Genomic DNA, 18137 nt, shown 5'->3' with positions numbered 1-18137 from the left:
ATTTGGGGAAGAGAGGAAAGAAAATGTGTTAAGAAGAAGCAAAAATGGGGCAGCTAGGTGAAGCAGTGGATAGAGCATCAGCCCTGGAAGTCAGGAGGACCTGAGTTCAAATCTGGTCTCAGACACTTAACACTTCCTGGCTGTGTGACCCTGGGCAAGTCACTTAACTCAGTTGCCTCAGGAAAAAAAGAAGTAAAAATGTAAACATTAAATTTTGAAAATTAAACTTCTTTTTCCTGAATTGAAAGAGGAACACTTTCAGGTTAGATGTTCTGGAATAAATGTTTTGTTTTGTTTTGTTTTTTTTCAATCTCTGCAGCAGTTTGGCAAAATCCTTGATGTAGAAATAATCTTTAATGAACGTGGCTCCAAGGTAAGTCCTGTTTCAATGTTCATGGCCCTTGAGTTGTTATAGTAATTCAGTTACTCTTCAGTGATCAGTAGGAACATACATATATTTGAAAAACGCACAAGCTCTTTCCTGAACTTGACAATAAGTCTCTACAGCCCGAATAGTTCAGGGCCAATGTCCCAAGTTACAAAAGCACCAGACTGGAGTTTTCCTCTCTAGCATACAGGGAAATCAGTGAGAAGTAGGAGGGAATCATCCCTTGTGCACGTGTCTCTTAAACTTCTCTTCAAGAAGAGGATTGGAAGCAGAGACTCTTCTGTTGGCCTTTTAGAAACTCCTCTGTCCTTTTTATGCCATTGTTTTGTCAGTGAGGGCCCCTGAATGGTCTTTCCAGTTTGCTGTGGCAACAGGCCCAGTAGTGCCTGCTCTTGCTCATCATCCATGGATATTGGAAAGTTGGGGTCAGTCACCCCTCGGCCTTCACTCTGGCCTTCAGATGAGACCTGCAGTCAAGGCTTTGGAATCCATTTAATACTGCACTTAGGGAATTGATCCCCTTTTTAAAGCAATCCTAGATGCCCTCTAAACATAACAAAAGCAGGTTTTCCTGGCCTCAATTAAAGCAAACCTCAGCAGCCCAAATTTTCACCAGGAACTGATTTATTTCCATCTTTTAGCTATCATAGAATGAGGCTCTGGCCACCAGGAGGCCCCTCGATAAATGTCCCTCTTTTCCCAAAGGCAAAAAACTGGTGATGGTTTTTCATCAAAATTCACAGTGCAGGGTTAACAATAGATTTGACTCCTTCCAAAGAAATTTAATATCAGACCTACAACAAAATAGGCAAGGAATGTTTGACTTCACTTTAATTACAGTAATTGTTTCCTGTATTCCACTAACTTATTTAGCATCCTCCATAGCTGACTTGTGTGATTAAGAAAATCTATGCACTTAGAAAAATGAAAGGAAAAATTATGAGTGGATAAGTTTATTATCGTATCAGATAAGTGTTATGAGCAAACTTTTTAGAAACAGATTTGTTAATTTTGCAAATGTTTTTCCTATTGGCAAATTAAATAACTCCCACTCGGCCGTGGCTAAATTGCTAAATTGCTAAATTTTACTTTGCTCTCTTCATTTGTCTTGACGTACGTACCTAAACATCCATTAGCAGAGCTGAAGCACAAAGCACTTTATGCATATTCCTTAAGCCAGGCATGAAACATGTACCTGCCCCCAGTTCACTTGAACATTATGCTCTGCTCCTTCCCCCTGGGGCATACACTCTGATGCTCTGTCACTGTAATACATGCAAATCCCATTATTCCAAAATAAATACTGTACCAGGAAGACAGAATTTTCAAGCATTAAAAATGGGACATTTATAAAGAATGATTTGAAAATGCGTCCATCCCTCCCATATGACACACACCATTGTCACTCACCAGCCTTGCCAACACTAGTGCAGGCTCTACTTGTTGACCTAATTTTCATTCAGTCATTTCTGCTCAAATTTGGCAAGAGTATTTGGCTGCAGCCAAATGTCATCACTTCAGAAGGTGATCAGAAAAGAAAAAGAAGGCCAGTTGGACTGTCATCCGAGGAGTGAGTTCATTTACCTTCTTTTCCCTGTCCCCATCTGCATGGTTCTTGATGCAGTTTCAACCTATACCCAGGATAGTTTTGCCTAAAATCCTGTGTGTGTCCTCCCGCCCCCCGCCCCCTTTCTTGTGCCCTGTACATTTATACCCATGACCATCCCTATTTGAGAACTTTTGCTTCTGTAATTAACCACAGGCCAGGCAGTTTAAAGCACTCCCCAAAGCACATACACCTTTGCCTCCTTGATGAGAAACTTCAGCCCTGAGGACTTCAAGTGGCATGTCTTTTAAGAGTATTGAATTGTGAATGTCAGCTTTTGTTTTAACTGTGTAAGAAGGTAATTATGCTCCAGGCTTCCAGTTTTCAGTTAAAACACACAAAAAAAGATTGGCTGCTGCTAGCCCTACAGAATTTTCCCCAGGAATATCCTTGGTAAGTATTTTTAAAGGGGATGTGAATCAGAGGTCTCTGCACGCTGAACCTCTGCTCCTCTGTGGCACAGGTGCCCATTGCTTGTTGTCGATGTCTCCGCAACAAGCAGCTACCAGACTGATGGCCCAGGCTCCGAGGGGAGGGGAGCAGCCACGTCCGGGATGAGCACCGGCTGCAAAGCTGCGCCCAAAGGAGCCACCCGACTGGGCTTTGGCTTTAAGTACTTGCTTCATGATGCTAAAGTCTGGAAACCTTTGAAAGCCCAATGTGATTTCATGGGATGTAGGTGCTCTGGGCAATGAGGACCTGCTCCTTAGTGGGAAAATAAGTTAATGAAATTCTGGTGAAGCAAAGGAAATGAATCTTTCTTACGGCTTCTTTTTCTCACTTCTGGGGTGTTCACTCCACCAAAATATGGTAAATTCACGTGATGGAATTTCTGCTGCCCTGTAACTTTCTTTCTAAACTCATGATAGAAACCTTCTTTTTTTCTCTCTCTCTCTCTCTCTCTTTTTGGAGGAGTCTAAAACCAAATGCTGCTGCTGTCAGCTTTGTCTTGTGTTCCTCACTGCCCCTTTCTTCTCCCTGAATTCCTAAAAGATATACCTTGTGTTGGGGGAAAATGTTTTTTAAAGCATAGCACTCAGCCCTGAAATAGCCCTGGATCTGCCTTCCAGCACTGATGGGAAATCCATCCATGGGTTCGGGCTGTGGCTCTTTGTACATTCTTGACTCTGTCCAAAGTTCTTGGCTGAAATGAGCCCCTGAGATTGCTCTGAGGAGGGTAATGGAGGTAAACTGAAATAGCCAAACACTAGAGTCTTGTCTTTAGGGATCACCTGAGATAAGCTGATGAGTCTTTTCTCTCAGTGATTGAGCTGAATTCCCCATGACACTAAGCACTTTTGTATATGTTGGTCAGAAATTCAACTTAGTGAGGGCTTGTATATAAGATGGGCATGTGGTTTTGGAGAGCCTGAAAGAAAGACAAGTTCTCCCAGGAATGACCTGTTGTATAAACCAGTCACTCATTCTGCAGGAGTGTTTATATTTAGAAAATGACCATCCTGATCCTCCTACAGTGGGAACAGGAAAATTAGTCATGAAGTCCTACTGAGCCAGAGTATCTGTAAAACTGTTTGCACTGAACAGGTAGGAACTGCACCAAACCTTAGAGAGAGACCTCTTTGTCCTGTCCTGAAATCTTCAATTCACAAAATTCTAGGGTTTTTAAAAACAATATTATTGGGCATTGTTTGTTTCAAAGGCTCCCTTCGGGACCATCTTGTCCAGCTTCCATATTTTATAGATGAGGAAACTGAGGTCCAGAGAAATGATTGGACTTGCCCAGAGTCACACAGTTAGCAAGGACAGACCAGGATTGTTTTCACCTAAATCTTCTGTTTCTTATCCCTGTCTCCCTCCCGCATCTTTAAGGCTGCCAGTGGCTGCTAATCTCTTTGAAAGCACAGAGCAATGGTACACAGCCTCCTGTGTACTATTTTCTATTTTTTCAAGTTTTCAAGTCACTATAAAGAGTGACTGTTTTCCCTCATATGGGGCGTTTTTTGATTGTTTTTAAGAAAATTGTTTTTCTTTCCTCATTTTGTTTTGAAAGTTCTCAAGTTTTTATCCAGATTTTTTTAGATGGCCTTGTTAATTTTCTTGCCCTATCATTTTATATCTTTTCCTTATCACTTCCTCTACCTTCCCCCCACCAAAAGAAAATAAATTCACTGTCTAATTTTCTCAGACTAAGTAAAATAAGGGTAGAATATCCTTTCATCTTTTTGAAAACATAACATTAAAACTATGATGAGAAATTATATCCTTTCCAGGAAAGTTGCTGATACATGAATTGTTTTCCCTGATAAAAGCCTCACAGATGGAATGAGGAACATGACTGGATATTTATCTCTGTATGTTGAAGTGTTTGTTTGTTTTTTTTTTTTTAATTGACCTGGCATTATTGGGAGAAAGTTTCCTTTAAAGTCTAACTGAAATATTGCACAACTGAGAAAATCATTGTAGAGGCTATTGGGGGAAAAAAAGCCTTAAAATTGAAAAAGAATTAAGAGATTGACCAGCTCAAGGTCCGACCCGCAGTGTAAGTCTGTCCAGCCTCCTTTCTAGATTCTCTTTGCCCCTCTCTAATAAAGGAGAGCTTGCCACTTTTCAAAGCATTTGATTTTATTATTGGACACTATTAATTATTAGAAAGTTGTGCCTTATTTTGAGCTAAAAGTTGTCCCTCTGTCACTATTGTCCATTTGCCCTAATTCTGGCCTCTATAGTCACACTTCTACACCATCACCTTCAGATAGTTAAGTCTGTCTCTTCCCTAGCTCCATAGCCTCAGTTCCTCAGTAGGAGCTTCCTAGCCTCTCACCAATCTACTCTACCTCCTGGATACATTGCAACCAGTTAGTGATCCTCTAAAAACTCCAGTGTCCCCCAAATCAGACATGGGGTTAATTCATCCTTCCAGAAAAATAAAGTAACTAAAATATTAGAACATACTGGCTTGCCACCTGACATAGGACAGCTTATAATGTTTTTAGAATAATTCCCTTCTCTCATGACCATCAGGAAGAAATGAGAGTATTGCATGTAAAACAATGTATACAATATTGGATAATCAAATTGCCTGTGAAGAAATGTACAAATTCTGAGTATTCTTCCCATTTTTTTTAAATTAATGTTTGGAGCACTTGAAGCATTGTTGCTGTCTTTGTCCCTGGGAATCTGGAAGATGACTCAATTCCCACCCTTGACAGATTCAGAGGTGACTGAGAAATCACACTGAAAATGGGGAAGGTTCAGGTGGCACAAACCCCATAGAGCCCAACATGGAGTAAAATAGCTCCTGTTGTGATCTTGAGCCAGGCCCACTTCACCTAGTATATGCTCATCACTTATCTCAGGTGTGTTCTTCCCAAGGTCGCAGGGAGAAGGCTGCAGTAGCCTCGGACCCCCAAGCCTCAGAAGCAAGACACACTGGTGCTGGGCTTGCCTGGCTATATCCCCCGGGGCTTTGAGCCTTGATTGACCACAAAAGGAATTTATTTTGAAATATGTGCAAGATGGATTTTGGAATGTAATAGCAAATAAGGCTTGGTTGGTATTTGGCATCTTGGGATAAATAACGCTGTAAAGGCGAATATTTTTTCACTATGCTTAAAACTAAGAGTTAACAATGCATGGATTTTTAGAGGGCTTCGTTTACTTTCCTTTTGTTTTCACTTTTCTGGGTTTGGGGCTTTTTGTTTTACTTTGGTTTGATTTTTGTTTATTTTATTTATTTTATATTTTTTAATTTCTGTGTTCTGGCCATACCCAGGAGAACCGTCTGCTTTTGATTTCTCCCTTAAAAGTTACATGGTAAATTTTCTTTCTCATTCTTCAGAGATGGAAACATTCAAAGATTATCTCGATATATTTATCTACATTTTTTTTTCTTTTTACACTGCTCATCCTGTTGCTTGTTATTTATTGCAGAGTCGGAGGCCAGACTAAAAAGGTGACAGTTACTCGGTTCCCCAAGCACCCTTAATTGGAAATGGTGCCAGAACAAGGGACAAAAATGACTACAAGCTATATAACTGACAATTAAGAACCTTCTGTAGGAGACCTAAGTTAATGACAGCAATAATGACCAATAAGATACAGAACCACGCAGAACCTCTCTGTCTTGTAAAAATACATTTTTTTTTCCTTACTGGTTAGATCTTCCATTGTAATATTTTGTGGCTAATCAAGAAACCTGGGAAACCATCCTTAGATCAAATGTTGTTACTCCAGAATATTTGAGGGAAGAAAAATTTCATTTCTTTAAATAAGAGTTTGGATACCAAGTGCTCTGATTCTTTGTAGGTCTTTCATCTGCTGTTTGGAATTTTACTCACTTGGTCTAATTGATTCATATTTCATAGAATCGTTGATTGACAGGACTGGGAATACCTTAGAGGTCATCTAGCCTTGATTTGGTTTTTAATATGAGTTGAAGCTATTCTAAGTTTTTAAAATATCAGTTTCTTGGCCATGGGACCCAACTAATTGTCTGAAAAGTCAGCAATCAGAGGTGCCTTTTTGCATGCAAATTATATTTCTAAAAAGAAAATAAAGGTTTAAAAATAATTTGCTATAACTTCATGTTTCAAAGTTTTTAACTTTCTAAGCTACCAGCAACTACATAACATACCAAATGAATGATTATCTCTTTCTTTCTTGTCCTGGACAAGCACTCTTCCTTTTTTAAGTGTGCCATTCTCAGCCCCCCCTTGCTTCACTCAGAATGCTGAACTCTTTCTTCATTTCAGGAGTTCCCATTAGAACAAAGAGGCTTCTCTTCTCTCTCCCCACCACACCCCCAAACTATCTGTAGTTTTGGTATCAGTTAAGATGATTTCTTTATATAAATAAACATAAAGGAGTTTGTCTTTGAAAGCCCAGAACCTAATAAAACGGAGTTTTCTTTGTATTTTCTGTACAATACAGATGCTTCTATTCATGAAGCATTTTTAAGTTGGACTCCAGCTTTAGAGTATGAGATCATTATTGTGGAGATGTTAAGCAAGCAATCCGAGATGTTAGTATTTTATACTTGCTGAATATTAAATTTCCAGTGTTTTTTGACCATTGTCAGAATTTAATTTGTGGCCCTACCACTTGTTCTTTTGGGGGCATGTGCAATCTCACAGAGGCTGTGGAACAGAAGAAAAATTATAGAAAAGTGAGCTTTCAGGAGCCCCAAGACAGAAAAAAATAGCCTAATGACTGAAGAGGCAAGGAGGCTTTCAGCAAAATGGATTTTTGCCCCGGCTCCCACTCCTACTGTCTGTGTGGCTGTGTTTATTTTGATTTGTACCTGGGCCTTCTCCCTCTAAAAGCCTCTGGGAGGGCAGAATGATAGTCCTCTCTGAGAGTCTGAAAAGGACCTTGCTTCCTCCTTCGCTTCTCCGGCCATGTCACTGCAGTTGTTCTCCACAGCATGGGTCACAGCTCCCACAGGACTTGGTGAATGGTGACCAAAAGGTCTTTCACTCCCAGCCCAGCCCTGGGATGAACTTCTCTGACCTCTGGCAGAAGGCAAGGCTTGAGCAGCCCCCCCAGTCAGGGTTGGCACCCCAATGCCGCAGCTCTAGGTACTCCCGCTCCCGATTGATACTTTTCAGAATTTTGGTTGTTATTGTTATAAATAATTAGTTATTGAATACTTCCTTGAGACACATTCTATTCTGTGGTAGATGATGACAAGAAGATTGTGGCATTATGGAAACAGACACAAATGGTGACCTTTACAAGTGCTGGAAGAACCTCCCCATTGTGAATGAGTAGCTTTCCTCAAAGTTTAAGTCCCATTGGAAGGTTCTTTATTCCCAAGATAGTAGCCACTGTGGTGATAATTAATCTGGCTCTTCTTTTCTGTAGTAAAAGCTTGTTCAGATAACTGTCTGATAACAGGCTGATTCACTTGTGAATTGCCCTGACACACTTTGGGGTGGGAATTTGCCTTTGAAATTCTATCCTAGTTTACAAACTCACCTCCAAAGAGTCCTGAGCCCAGCCACTCTCTCTGTAACTCTGCTGGTCCCATTGCTTTGTGGTCCTCTCTGAATCGGGTTGGTTTCTTAATTCTAAGGGTTCTTTGTGATGGGGGATTGTCCAGTAAAAAAGAGGACTTTATACAAGTAGCTCCGTGCACCTAAAAAAGGAGTCTCCCTCCATGCCCAGAATGCTGTATCATTCCTAGGAGGAATCTGGTTGCTTCTGTCCACTGCTGACCGTTTAATAAATTTGTAGCTCATCTCAGGGCTCAGAGCAGATACTGTCAGCGAGCACAGAATGCTCAGTTCTTGAGCTAACTGACGAGAGAATGCTGGGGAGATGATGTGGCTGTGGATGCCACATGAAAGCTTTTATTGGGAAATCCTGAGACTCTCCCACAGTGTAGGAGAGGTGGGCCCACCGGACCCCAAGCACGTCTGGGGACCCTGGCAGCATCCGGGAGGAGAGAGAAGGACCAGGCTGTCCAAACAAAGCAGCGCCGACCTGAGTCTGACCGGTCACTTGCCGTCCGCTGTGGCCAGTGGCACCGCTGAGGCCGTCTTGGATGCCGTTGTTCCGCCCCCTTCCCATCTGCATGGAGGAATGGCTCACAGCACGGAAGCAGCCCTGCCAGGGAGGGGGAGCCACAGGGTGGACCTGGGTCATGGCAGCCTGGCGTGGCGGCGAGCTCGTTGGTCTTTACCTGCCCATCTATGGATGGGGCTCCCGAAGACGCATGGCCGTGGCCTCGGCCTTGCTTTTGCAGCTCCTCCTCTGGTACCACAAACCCATTTCATCTCTTCATCACCTTTAACTTGCTTTTCTTTCTTTCTGGAACCATGCCGGTAAGTTTGACAGTGAGTCCCAGGTTCGCAGCACAGGCACCTTGTCTTCCACCATTTAAATGCATGAGTTTTCAGGAAGACCCCAGCTCATCTGCTGCTGCACTCGGGCTGTGCTTCGCTGAAGAGCTGGCCCTTCGCTTTCTGGGCTGTCTCTGCCATCCAGGGAATCCCTCTTCAAGATGTGATTCTATATTTTTATGGAGAAGGAGAAAGTGATTCCTATTAGGAGCGGGTCAGAGATCAGCTCAGAGGAGAGGACGGTGCACGACAAAGGCTGTATGGATTTGATCAGGGAACCTCTAGGCCGAGAAAGAACCTGAGACGTCAGGAGGCCTTTGCAGTTGTAATTTTTCTAGTTCTAAAGTTATTCACAACTTCAGGTACTTCTTATTCCCTCACGAAGATTGAAATGTTGGGCGTCAAAGAAGTGAGAAAGAAGTTTCGAACAAACAGCCTTGCTGGCCCAATGATAGTTTCTCATTGTAAATTATCTTTTAATGGTAGGATCCGAGTAACTTTATACCTTCATTTTGGTCTGGCCTCAATTGCTTTATGTTTTATTTTATTATTACTGTTATTTATATTATTATTATTACTATTGTTCTGATTATAATTCTTTATTCTTTTATTGGATTTAATTTCCTTTTATGAAACATGCATGAACCGAAGATGTGACTCTAGGAGAGTATTGCTGAGTTGTGCTGATGTCGATTTCATACTGTGATATTTTTTCTCTATTTACCTAGAGATCAGTACTTCAATATAACGATGTGCATGTTTTCCCCCCTTCTCCCGCTGCATGCAGGGATTCGGGTTCGTAACTTTCGAGAATAGTGCTGATGCAGACAGGGCCAGGGAGAAATTACACGGCACCGTGGTAGAGGGCCGTAAAATCGAGGTGCATGTCTTCAATAATTCAATTTCTTCTTTCTATTCTTTTTATTTCTTTTTTTGTGTCTTGCCTCCCTTATTTCACATTTGGAACCCTGTCTCGTGTGCGTGTGCGTGTGTGTGTTTGTGTCTCTATGTCTATCACCTTCCTGCACTGACATGTATAAAAGTGACACCCCTACACCTCCCAAAGTTTTTGGTTGTTTGGGGATTTTGAGTTTAAAGTTTTGATTTTTTTTTTGTTTGTTTCTTTTCCCCCCTTCTCCAAAATTTTCACCCTTCTGCTGTCTTGATTTTCCTTTGCTTCAGTTTGCGAGGCTCCGAATTTCTGATAATCAGACCTGAAAAAAAAACTAACTAGAAAAAAAAAAAAAAAGACTATCCAGTTTCTAACTCTGTGTCCTAGAATGAAGCAGGGTGCCAGCCAGTATCCTCTCTCTCTCTTTAGAGGCCAGTTCTCCTCCATATGAGTGTGAGGTGCTAGAAAGGGGGAGGAGATTGTTTTTGATAGAGTTTGATTGGGGGGTGGGGGGCAGGGTATGGTGAAGGGAAGAGGGACCAAGCTCACAACGGGCTTCTAAAAAATACTTCACCGGTCTGCTAAAAAAAAAAAAAAAAAAATCAGATTTCAACAGTTCTGAAAATTATTACCACAAAACCCTGCAATCCAAGATTTGGCTGGGGCCAGCTCATAAAGGACTGTTGTGATCCAGGCCACCACCTGGTGCTCACTAGCTTTTCTTTTACACCATGGTGAAGGTTAACTGGCCCCTTCTCCTCTGCCCGCCTCTAAAAAGGAAAAAAAAAGTATTAAATATAAAAGCCGCTGTTTTGAGTAAGATGTCTGCATATTTTGCTTTTTTTTTTTTTATTTCCTTTTTCAATGGTTTAGCGTTTAGGGCCCTTCACTTGACTCACTCTTTCCATGGTAACTATACACAAAGCTGGCGATGGTACGAGTTGGCGGTAAGTGAAATAAAAGCGCTAGAGAAGAAGCTTAAAAAAAAAAAAACAAATTTAATTACAAAACAATTAAATAAGAAAGAAAAATCCATCTGCCATCTCACATTAACACTACAAAATGTGATTTGACTTGTTGTTTCCCCCCTCCTTTTCCCTTTCCCCCTTTTATTTTCAATGCTGTTGAGTAATGCCGCCTGGATTTTGGATGTCCATATCGTTTTGTAGCAGTCTGAGCTGTTTGATTACTGACTTCATGGTGATTTTTCCCTGCACATCTTACTCAGAGTTACTGAACTCCAGTTTGGCTGGTTTTATTAATGCACCCTCCCCCCCTCCCCCATTCTCGCTCTCTTCCAAGCCTTCCGAATGTGGCTCTGAGTGTGTTCTTTGGTTCCTCTCCTGCCTTCTTGTCTTCTCTGGAGCCCTCGGCTCCTTGCCCTTCTCCCCGCCTCGTCCCCCTCTATGTTCTCTCCTGCCTTTTCTTGGGCTCCTTCCCCTCTCCTCTCTGCTTCTCTTCTTTCTCCTCCATCTTCCTCTCTCTCTATCCATTCTTTTTCGGTTTTCTTTCCTCTCCCTCTCCTGTCTTGCCTCCACTTCTCCCTCTGTCTCCTGGCTGCCCTCTTTCTCCTCCCTCTCTCACTTTTTCCTTCCTCCCTTCCTCCCCTCCTCTGCCCTGCCCTCCCATGCCGCTGTTGGTCTCCCTTTGCTGACTGGTGGTCTCTGATGGGTTTTGGCCATTTTTCCTTTAAGTGCTTGTGCTGCCCTCTGCTGTAGCAGCTGATTTCAGGCTCTTGCGCCATCTTAGTGGTTGTCTGTGAGACCCATTCTTCCCTCCTTTCCCCTTCCTCTCCCAAATTGATTGTTTTTTTTTTCTTTCTTTTATCTCTGTGTGTGTGTTTTTTAACTTGCATGCTTCAAGTCTCATCATTGTTGTATCCCATTCTTTCTTTTTAAATGTAAAATGTTTATATTGTTTGGTGGGTCAAACTAGAGTAAATGTAGTTTCAGCTCTTTTCCTTGCACCGATTTTCAACTCTATAACCACAAGGGAAAGAATTAAGTTATTATTATTTTTTTTGTTTGTCTTCTCCTTTAAAAAGGCCTTTTTATGGCTTCTAGATCCATTCTGACCTGACAACCCAATCAGTTGTTGAGTTCTGTGACGAGGCTTCACCCTCCTTGCAGTAGCTTTGAGGCTGATTCTGACACGGGCTGCAGTTTCTTGGCTTCCAAACCCCATTCATCTTTTCTTTATCAGCACCATTTCTGTAACACCCACTTGCTGTGGCACTGAGAATGCTTGAAATTATACAGAGCTCTGTAAAGAGGGTGGAGAGCACTGTGAAGCAGAGATGTGAGCGGTAAATTTTCACCTGTCACAAAAATACATGCATTTCATAGGTATCGGGAAAATATTTTGTGTATATTACACGATACGAATTAGCTATTGGACCTAGAAAGTTGGAAATTACCCCATCAGTTGACAGGGATGAAAAGTCCTTGATTTTTTTTCCAACCAGCTTCAAATCACAATGGGTTTTGTATACAATGAGCCTTCTACCTCTGCTGATAGACTGGAAAAGAGCCTGCTAATAAATCTGAATAGGTTACTTTTCTGTCCCTTTTGAAAATCTATTTCAGTGACCCGTGTGACCTGCCACTTTTTAAATGAAGAATTTTGAAAAATACAGTGGCCTCTCCTGCTACCTTTCCAGTCTTCCCTCAAAGTAGTTTTTCCAGTAGTTTTCCAGTCAGTCCTATGAGAATTAGCACACGTTTGTTAGGGTGCAAAAAAGGATACTACACATGCCATTTGGAGCTAGAGAAACTACATTTTACTCTTGTTGGCCTTGTTTAATGAGTAATTTGATTAAAATATCAAATGTAGATATATATTTACTTTTATTACTATTTTAATTATTAAAATTAAGACTATAACTGTAATTAAGTTACATTTTTATAAAGAGCTCTTTGCTTCTTTACGTAAATTATTTTATTATGACTGTGAATCAAGGGACCTTCATTTTTCCTAATATGGTCTGCTTCCTTCCCCCCTCCCCTTCCCTTTTTTTATTTATAGGTGAATAATGCAACAGCACGTGTAATGACCAATAAGAAGATGGTCACACCATATGCAAATGGTAAGAGTCTACCACTTGGATTTGGGAAGATGGCTTGTATTTCCTGGGCAAATAAGGGATCTTTTCATAGACTCCAAATAGTTCTAAACCATTGCTGGACCTGCAGTGTTTCCTTTTAGGATGTAACTGTACTTTCTGATACTAAGTATTATTATTATATGGTATAATAATATTATTTTATTATTATTAATATAATCTTTAAGACTTTATCCATGTGCCATGGTCTTATGACACTCTTATACACATAGGCAAGCGTGTGCAGTGAGCACCTTATACTTCTAGTTGTTTTGTTTCCTCTGTTAGTAGAAGCATTTATCCCATCTTTCTTATCATCTGCATACTTTGTACACTCTTCCGTGCTCATCAGACCTGACATCCACCTGACAGCCAGTGGTATAATGGGTGAGCTGCTAGGCCCAAAGTCAGGAAGATCTGAGTTCATCCCCAGGCACTTGCTAGCTGTATGACCTTAGGCAAGTGAATTAGCCCTGTTTGTTTCCTCACCCATAAAATGGGGATGATAATAGTGCCTGTTTTACAGGGTTACTGAGGGCCAAATGAGATAAGATTTACAAAATTTTCAGCACAGTTCTCGGCACATAGTAGGTGCTATATAAATGCTTATTTCCTCCTTCCTCTCTGCTACCTCTCTTCCCAAATACTTCCCACTCAGCAAAGCAGGTGTAGAATTTGGTGGCCAATTAAGTATTTGTATGGCTAAACTGGGCTCTTCTATCATTAGATCTCCATGGTTTCTTTCAGTAAAGTGTGATCCAAAGGAACAAGTATAGTCTCTCTTTCATGCACTTTTTCTGTGGGGGAAAAATCATTGTTGTTGTTGTTAAATAGTCACTATGCTGTGCGTGGTGTGAATGAAAGGTCCCTGGCTTTAAATTCAGAGATCTTGGGTTCAAGTGATCAAGCTTCTCTAATCAGGAGCCCAAGAACCCAGGCTGGAAAGCAGGAATGAGGTTTAAAGATGGATGTGAAACAAGACTCAGCTCCCTGAAAAATATCACTGTTTGTCAACAGAATTTCTATTGTCAGCCTTACGATAAACTTCCATCTTTATCATATGCATTTAAAATGGGAACACTTCAGGCCTGTCAGTAAAGTTGAAGATAGGTTTCAACTTGAAACCTATCTTCAACTGGCCTGCTTCTGGACATAAGCCTCTTGAAAAAGAATCTCCAGAGGAACTGCAGTCATTGGGACGCCTTTTTAAATTAGAACTTTACATATGAGATGACAAAGACTTATTTTAAGATAGTTCTGTTGGCAAGTCACTTAACTCTCCCGACTACAGTTCCTTTATTTGTAAAAGGGGAACGAGGATATGGCAATATCTGGTTTTAAAAACTGATTGTGCAGTCAGATAAATAAATAAATGAGCATTTGAGTACTCTGCTAAACACTGAAGATACAAGCAGAAAAGGCTCTCAAGGAGCTCCAGCTATAAATAGGAGGAGAACAAATGGAAGTCCAGCAGTAGAACTCTTAAGATGCTTCTGTATGATGGTGGCCAGGCCTACAAGGCCATGGAATAAAATGTACATAAGTAACAAAAATAAGATGAGTTGTAATAATGTATATAACAAATTTTGAATGTTAAAGCTTTCTCTATACAAGTTAGGATTAATGTGGAAGGGAGAGATTTGGTGGCGAGCCTTTTTTCCAAGGGCTCTTTTGAGACCTTTCACTGTCCCATCTGTTACCATAAGCTTTCCCCGGACTTTTCTGGAGTTTCTGTGTCCTTAGCTACAAATCAATCAGCATCACAGAAGTCAGAATAGTCTGTCCGCCCAGCTCTGTTTTCCCCATGCTCTCTTTCCAGTCCTCTTGCCAGCTTAATTTTATGTTATTCCCTCCATTTCTTTAATATCCCAACTCCACTGCAGCTCTATGTACATCTTCCATGCCTGAAATATATCTTACTAATACTTCTTAAAATGTTCAGCTTCCCTTAAGGCTCTGTCAGATGCCACCTCCTCCAGAAAACCTTTCCTGATCTCCCCCAAATTGTTTCTGGTCTTTCCTTTCTCAGATTATCTTGAATTTATTTGTGCACAAGTAACATAATCCCAACAATAAGCATCCATCCTCTCTCATAGTGTCCTTTTCCTCTCATAAAGTGTCCATAGGAAGTCAGCCTCCCTGGAACTGCTTCAGCTTGGGGGCCATTCTGTAGTCTTCTCTTCCCTCTGTGAATGGTTCACCTCCCTTTCTTGTTCTCCTCTCTGGTGGGAGCTTTGGGGCTGCTTCTCCTACCTAATTTATGGGCTTCCACGTTACCCTCCACTAGTATTACATGCTTCATAAATGCTTCTCCAATTTAACTTAAGCCAGTGCGGCCTTCATATTTTATAGATGGAGAAGTTGTATCCCCAGGGGATGTCAGGGACATGACCATTGTGCCATGGTAACTTAATGACAGCTCCTTAGTTTATGCCTTACAAGATCAGCACTCCCAAGATGTGGGGGAACTTGGAGGCTATCCCACCCAGCCCCTCTGCTTATCCAAAAGGGAGAGCAGAGGCCCAGGAAAGTTAAGTTTGCCTAAGTAGCCCAGTAGAAAGGGCAGAACTAGAACTCAAGCCTGCTGGGCCCATTGGCTCCTAGTAAGTGCATTTCTTGATTTCTAGTCATTGTTGAGACTTGGACTGGAACATTTGAAAGAAAAAAAGTCTTTGATATTCAAGCTAAGGAGATATTGAAGCTAGAAAGAAGCCAGCTTTGGTGTTCCTCTGTGGCTCTATAAGGAAAAGAGAACATGGGAATGGTCTCTTTAAAGCAAAGAATTTATACAGCCCAGAGTTTGGCCCATTTATGTGATGATGCCCTGATATAACAAAAATTTGTATATACCCTTTGAGTTTTTTCAGGGAAATTTTACACTTGTGAATTGCAAGAAAACATCACAATTTCTGTCAGAATTTAAGGAAATTATTACTTATATTATGTGTTCTAATTGCTGGAAGAGACCTCAGAAGTTGTCAAGTCTCCACCCCTCAATTGAGAAATGAAATAGAATGAGAAAGATGAAGATCCTTGAGTCAGGAAGATGGACTAGAGCCCTGCAGGCATCTTTGGCTCTCTCTTGCTTCCCACAGTTGTCTTCCCTGTCCCATCTCTCCCCTCCTGTCCTTGCTTCCATCCCACCAGTAAGAAGTTCTCAAGCTTCCCCTCCTCCCTTATCTGATGGCCTCCTCCAAGGAGACCGTCCTACTCTACTTTTTCCTTCACAGTTGCCAAAATTATCTTCCTGCATAATTCCATTTCTGTTACTTTGCTGTTCAAAAGCCTTCCATGACTGCTCACTGCAGGTGGGACAGAATGCAGGCTCCTGAACCCACTATTTGAGGACCAATAGATTTTAGCTCAGTTGCTCTGTGAACTTGTTAGGGTTCTCTAAAAATATGCTAGTGACTGTATTTCGACCCATGTGGCTTCCTTTGTAGTCAGTTTTCATGTTTTTAAAAACACAATTCTAAACCAGAGGGCCAAAGACTTCTCCAGAGTGACTGCCACAAAAAAGGTGGCGCTCTCTGGCTAGCACTAGCAAGCCTTTCCTTTTGTCTTTTGTCTCCTGTGTCCCCTTTCCTTGAGCTCATTTGTCTTATCTTCATGCACTCACACAAACTAAGCCCCATGCCGAGGACACAGTGGCTCTTGTTGGGATGCCCACCTCAAGTAAAACTTCTTCAGTCGATCCTTCCCAGATTCCCTCTTTTTTAGAGCTCCGAACTCCCTCAGAAATGATTTCTGTGTTCCAGGACATTTTTTGTCCAGATCCCTTTGTTGCTGAAACAATCCTACTTTTTATTACACTTTTGTGTGTGTGTCTTGTTTTCCCATTAAACTGTAAATTCGTTGAAGGCAGAGACTGTGTCGACTCTTCAAAGAACTTGTGTGTGATGGGCATTTAGGGAACATCTATTGAATTGCCATGTCACGGGTAGGAATCCAGAATCTGTCCAAGTAGAAATTGGGAAGACCTCTGTCGAGTGGCTTCTTGTTTGAAGAGGATCATGCTTTGGGCAATGCCCTTATTGATGCTGTACAAATCACAGCCTTTGGTCTAAGTATCCATAGACTGCGCCCCATTTACCGCTCTTCATGTGGGTGGGCCAGCAACTCTGGCTGAAGCGAAGCCGTCCCCATTTGGAGGGAGAGTTGGACACGCAGGAGGCAAGTGAGGTGGCAGGGCGCCCGCCGCCTTCCTCCTCATGCTGAGGAGGGGCCTTTGCCCGCTCACTCCGCCGGGCCGGCTGCAGGAAGGTGCCCCGGCAGACACTGCCAGTTAGGTTAGGTATCCTTTGGTTGCCCCAAGGGGGAGGCACACTGCTGCTGGCACTGATCCAGGCTGGAAGCCAGGAGTGTTCAGGGCAGCAGGGACCTCCCTCCCCACACTCCTGGGCCTTTTCACTGCTCACTACTTCTTTCTTGGGGTTGTCTCTGCAATGGTCCTGCTTCCCGTACAGGTTCAGGTAGGGTGGTGGACCATAAGCCTTCCATAAGCGGGCATTGTTGTGATCGCTCTCCTTTTTGCCATTTCAGGTTGGAAGCTGAGCCCAGTGGTTGGAGCGGTCTATGGCCCTGAGTTATATGCAGGTAGTGCTTCCACTCTGCCCTTTCAGTCCCTTGCCTGAATTGGTGTTTGCTGGCTGCTTATTTTTCCTCATGTTTCTACCTTCTTTCTCCTTTGTTCTTTGAAACCCAAAGCAGCCTCCAGTTTTCAAGCAGACGTCTCGCTAGGCAATGATGCGACAGTGCCCCTGTCGGGAAGGGGGGGGATCAACACTTACATTCCGCTCATCAGTAAGTAGTGCCCCCCAGCCCCATGAGCTCCTGGCCCCATGCACACCTGTGATGTGCATGTAGCCAGGGGCCTTGGGGCCAGTCAAGGGAGAAGCCTTGGGGAGGTGGGATGGTGAGGGTGAGGGGTTAGCATGGCTGTGATCCTCCAAGTAGTTCACACCCACTCCTCAAACTGTTCCCCACCCCCAATCCGCAGCCCTCAACTCCCTAGGTCTGCTGCTTGTCTCCACGATGACTTTCTGGAGCTATTGATCACAGTTATGTTGGAACTTAAATATTTTGCCCTAAGCCAACTTTCTCCAGCACGCAGTGTGATCAGATGGGGCCCAGGGCCTCCGAATCTTAGATCTGTACATGTTTTGCTAGAAGAAGGTTAGCTTCCCATGAATTTCCCTGCATGCATTTCTGCCTCTTGAAAGGGTAGATGAGTAGGGGCAGGAGATGGCATCCTGCGTCCTCCACTCTTCTGAGTTTGAACTAATTCTAAGAAGTGAAGATAAGGTTTCTGACCCCTGCCTATACCTCAGAGGGAATATTGTGAGCCT

At 42.4% G+C, this 18137-nt stretch overlaps 1 protein-coding gene across 23 annotated transcripts in view; it reads left to right on the top strand.

Annotated features, from left to right (window-relative positions):
• The window catches only part of RBFOX2 (RNA binding fox-1 homolog 2), a 222554-nt gene that overhangs the window by 185481 nt on the left and 18936 nt on the right, over window positions 1–18137 (top strand). For 11 of the 23 annotated variants that reach the window (XM_051961655.1, XM_051961660.1, XM_051961653.1 and 8 more), the window contains 5 exons: window positions 320–373; window positions 9585–9677; window positions 12714–12774; window positions 17332–17385; window positions 17497–17592. In XM_051961655.1, the coding sequence (XP_051817615.1) occupies window positions 320–373; window positions 9585–9677; window positions 12714–12774; window positions 17332–17385; window positions 17497–17592 (358 nt within the window). The remainder of the gene's footprint in view (window positions 1–319; window positions 374–9584; window positions 9678–12713; window positions 12775–17331; window positions 17386–17496; window positions 17593–18137) is intronic. The other 12 variants (XM_051961658.1, XM_051961662.1, XM_051961654.1 and 9 more) reach the window with 6 other exon arrangements.

Source organism: Antechinus flavipes, chromosome 5 (assembly GCF_016432865.1).
Source record: "Antechinus flavipes isolate AdamAnt ecotype Samford, QLD, Australia chromosome 5, AdamAnt_v2, whole genome shotgun sequence".
Taxonomy (NCBI): domain Eukaryota; kingdom Metazoa; phylum Chordata; class Mammalia; order Dasyuromorphia; family Dasyuridae; genus Antechinus; species Antechinus flavipes.
Note: the sequence above shows the minus strand (reverse complement) of the source record. Positions and strands in the feature narration are given on the sequence as shown.